Below are 3868 nucleotides of genomic sequence, written 5' to 3' on the forward strand. Positions count from 1 at the left end.
AGGAAAAACCCCCCCCCCCCCCCCCCCCCGTCTTCCCTGCCACTGCCACATATCATCACAGGGCAAAGGAAGGGGCCTGTAGACCCCAGAGTTCCTCTATATTGCTGCCCCAGCCCCCCCACCTCCAAAAATATGTGTAAGCAAAAGGCGTTTCTTCTTTTTTTCTTTTTTTTTCGGGGGGGGGGGGCATCTGGTCAGTACAGGGATTGAACACTGAACCTTGGTATTATAACCCCAGCCCTAACCCAGAAATAGGAGTCTCTAATGGACAGTTCCATTAGTAATTTCAAGCGATTTTTCCCAAGCCAATCAAAACCCCTTTCCTTCCTCTTGCTTGAGTTTTTTCCCACTTCCCTGTAGGGAAACTTGGGCTCCACTCCAGGGCTAGGTGATAATTTTGAAAAGGGCTCTGTTGGGGTTCCAGCAAGCAAAATGTCCACCAAGATTACCCATGCCCCTATTCCCATTTACTACCCCTCCGCAGATTCCATAGATGGAGTCCCTCCTCTTCTCTGTTCTTTTCTTTTTTCTTTCTGTAATATCTTCCTGTAATCCTTGTCCCATCTCCCACTTGGGACATTCCCTGCCCTTCCCATTCTCCAAAGTTTCCTTTTTGGGTCAATCTCCTAATAGATCTGGGCCCCCCTTGGCCTCCAGCTCTTCTGTTTTCCCTGTCCAAAGACAGAGACTAAGAGAAAGCCCCCTAACCAAGTCCTGATGACTCCTATTTCTAGATCTGTCTCCTCCAGACCAACCAGATCAACCAGTCGAATCCCCCCTCTCTCTTTCAGTCAACTATAATGCTCCCCTCACATAACCTACATTAAGCCTCATTAACCAACATCCCAGGGGACACAGAGACCAGCTACTTTGTGTGTATGTGTGTGTGGTAGAGGCAGGGAGTGATATTGGTTTGGCTGGGCTTTATTATTATTATTATTATTTTTTTTTTTTTACAAAAACATGATCTAGATTTGGGGGATGGACCAGCAGTGGCACCAAGGGGTGGTTTGGGGGTGGTTTTAGCTTCCATGCCATAAACTTAGTTTACATAAACACGTGCCTGCTATACAAACATGGCTTCAAAACAAGAGGTCCATCTCCCTCTTTCTTTTCTAATTCTTTCTAATCTGATTCCAATGCTGAGGTTTTCCCAGGTGAGCCTGGGTGGAAAACAGCACGGGCCAGCATCATCAAGCGGGAGGAAGAAGCCAGGCTCAAAGGATTTTAGAGCCCCTGCTGGGACCATTAGAGACCATCGTGTCCAATCCATTCCTTTCCCAGTAAAGAAACTGAGGAAGTAAAGGAGAAGGTTAAGAACGTTGCCCAAGGTGACTCAGCTTGGGTAGATAGAGTCAGGGTAAAAGTTGTTTCCCTGGCTCCCAGGCCAGTGAAGGAAGGGGGAATCTCTTTTTGGTGTATCTGGATTTTCAAACCCAGCTTGAAGAACAAGGACAGGAATTACTGGGTTCTCGACAAGAGTCAAAGGTCCCAGGTGGGCTAAACTGATGCAGAACCAGAGATTAAATTGCTGGATTAAATTGTCCCCACTGCCCTGCTCATGCTGTCAGCAATCCCTGAGCCAACACACAGAACTACGCACCTGGGACCAGCCCCAGCCCCTGACTTCTTGCACCAGGCTCTGGGGATGATAGGTCCTAGAGATGAGCAGATTTACTCTTGGCTCCCATCACCTACAGGCAACCGCAACCAGCTGTTCATGGGTCCTGGAAAAAGTTCAGCGGTCACCCCATCAATTCTCCACTGCCTCCAAAGGGGACAAAGTGAGAGCAACCTGAAGGCTGAAACCCATCTGACTAATTCAAGACATTGAGCTCCAGTTTACCTTCCTTGCTGTCAGGATGAGGAGACTATTTCCAAAGGGCATTTCTACATCTCAGAAAAGGTTGTTTGTGGTAGGGTGGGGATGGGCGGAAGGTGGAGATGGAGAGTTCCCAGGGTCACAGGGAATAAGGAAGAACTTTCCAATTCATCCCCTACCGTGTCTTGCCAGGCACCCCTCTACCCCTATTCCCTTTTTGGGAACACAAACAAAGGTTCCAAGTCCTTAAACCCTGGGGGAGATGAGCACTGGGAACGAAGCAGGTCAGGGGGTCCAGGCCAAGCCAAGGCTGTGGGCTGCCCCCATAACCTTCGCTCCACACTCTGACCACTTCTCACCCTCCAAAACAGCACCCTCCCACCTGGCTCATTGGAACTGTAACTTCTGGAAGGTGTCCAGGCAGAGGCAGTGGCAGCCCCGGGCTTCCAGGGCACTGTGGGAGATGTAGTTCAGGCATCTCCTGGACCAGTCTCCAGCAAGAGGGGCAGCGTCTCCCTCCCCAAGGAAACAAGTCCTTGGGGCCACTCTTTTAATCTCATAAATATGAATGACCCCTTTGGAGAGGGGGCGATTGGAGTCATCGCTGGGCATGCTGGGAGTCCCCTCCCCCTCCCCCACTGCACCCCACACACCTGAAATCTTGATGCTCTTGAGGCCAAAGGCTTCTCCAAATGAGGAGAAAGGGAAGGGAGCAGAGAGACGGAGAGGCGGAGAGGCGGAGACAAAGAAGGCAGCTACACAAAGCGCCCAAAGATGAGAGCGAAAGGGCAGGAACGGCGGCGGAAAGAAGACAAAGGCAGACGGGGGGCGCGGGGCCGGAGGGGACAAGAGCGCGGAGGGGAGGAGGCCCCCGTCCCTAATCACAGGCAGACACCTCATGACTCCGGGCCCAGCAGATGCCAAAAAATCCTAGCACTCGCCCCCTCCCCAGGGGGAACATAAATAGAAAGCAGGGTGACACGCCGCCTCCTCCCGGGGGCTGTAGTAGGGGGCGGGCAGGGGTCAAGGGGAGGAGAAAGTCAGAAAAGAGGCAGGAAGAGAACACCTCGAAAACAGAGACAGGGGAGACGGGATGAAGTGGGGCGCGCTGGAAGGCCCCGGGCGCAGAGGCAAGGGACGGGGAAGATGGCCCCGCGGGCGGGGGAGGGGGTGGTCTTGGGGAGGGGCGCAGTCGTGGGGGAGGGGGCTGTACCGAAGGGTCTTCCCGGGTGAGGATCTCCCCTCCTCCCCTTTCCCGGAGTGGAAGCGGCGTCGCTCCGGCGCAGCCCCCGCGGCGGCTCCGAGGGGCAGGGACCCCCAGCGACGCGGAGGAAACCCGGGACGGATCTGGAGCCGACTCGAGTCCCGATGGGGGTTCCGGGAGCCCCTCGCAGTGGGCGCGGCCGGGTGGCCTCGAGTCGTGCCAACGAGACTCCGCCACTTGTTCCTGCTGGAGAGCGATACCGGGGGTTGGGGGTGTCTCGGGTTTTGGTGGAGGCGGTGGTTGCTGGCTTAGTCATCGCGCCCGCTTCCCCAGCACCTCTATTCTCGGTTGGGGAGTCCCCTCCTCCAGGGGCCACCCCCTTAACGGAATCCCCTCTCTCCGACTCTGGCCGGTGGATAAGTACGAGCTGCTGGAAAGGGGACTCCGAGTCTTCGCGCTCCCCACCCCCACCCCGCCCCCGCCAGGTCTGAGAAACTGACTTAAGAAATCGGCAACCCGAGAAGACCGGGACGCAAAGAGACACCAAGCTGAGAGGCTGAAAGGAGAGGAGCGAGGCCAAGACGCCTCAGTCCCAGAGTAATCCCGGTCTCCGAGTGCACTGGCCCCTCAGCCCGCACTCACCAGATCTTATCTCCCCGGTGGCCGGCAGGCAGCGAGGCCGCCCGCGGGGCAGCACGCAGAAAAAAAACCTTCCAGGAACACCGTGTACAACCGAGCGCACACACAGAGGCCTCGGCACACACCAGGCCTGCACCCCCTGCTAATCTTGGTGGGCGGAAGGCAGAGTGGGAGGAAGAGCAAGGAGTGCACCTGGGACCAGG

General features: G+C 55.5%; 1 protein-coding gene across 1 annotated transcript in view; it reads right to left on the reverse strand.

Annotated features, from left to right (window-relative positions):
- Positions 1 to 3342, reverse strand: part of NAT16 (N-acetyltransferase 16 (GCN5-related, putative)) — a 7776-nt gene extending 4434 nt beyond the window's left edge. The window contains 3 exon segments of the mRNA XM_008589482.1: positions 1604 to 1677; positions 2476 to 2577; positions 3036 to 3342. Of these exon segments, the coding sequence (XP_008587704.1) occupies positions 1604 to 1677; positions 2476 to 2577; positions 3036 to 3342 (483 nt within the window).
- Positions 3343 to 3868: the final 526 nt, after the last annotated feature.

Source organism: Galeopterus variegatus, unplaced genomic scaffold (genome assembly GCF_000696425.1).
Source record: "Galeopterus variegatus unplaced genomic scaffold, G_variegatus-3.0.2 Scaffold5467, whole genome shotgun sequence".
Lineage (NCBI taxonomy): Eukaryota > Metazoa > Chordata > Mammalia > Dermoptera > Cynocephalidae > Galeopterus > Galeopterus variegatus.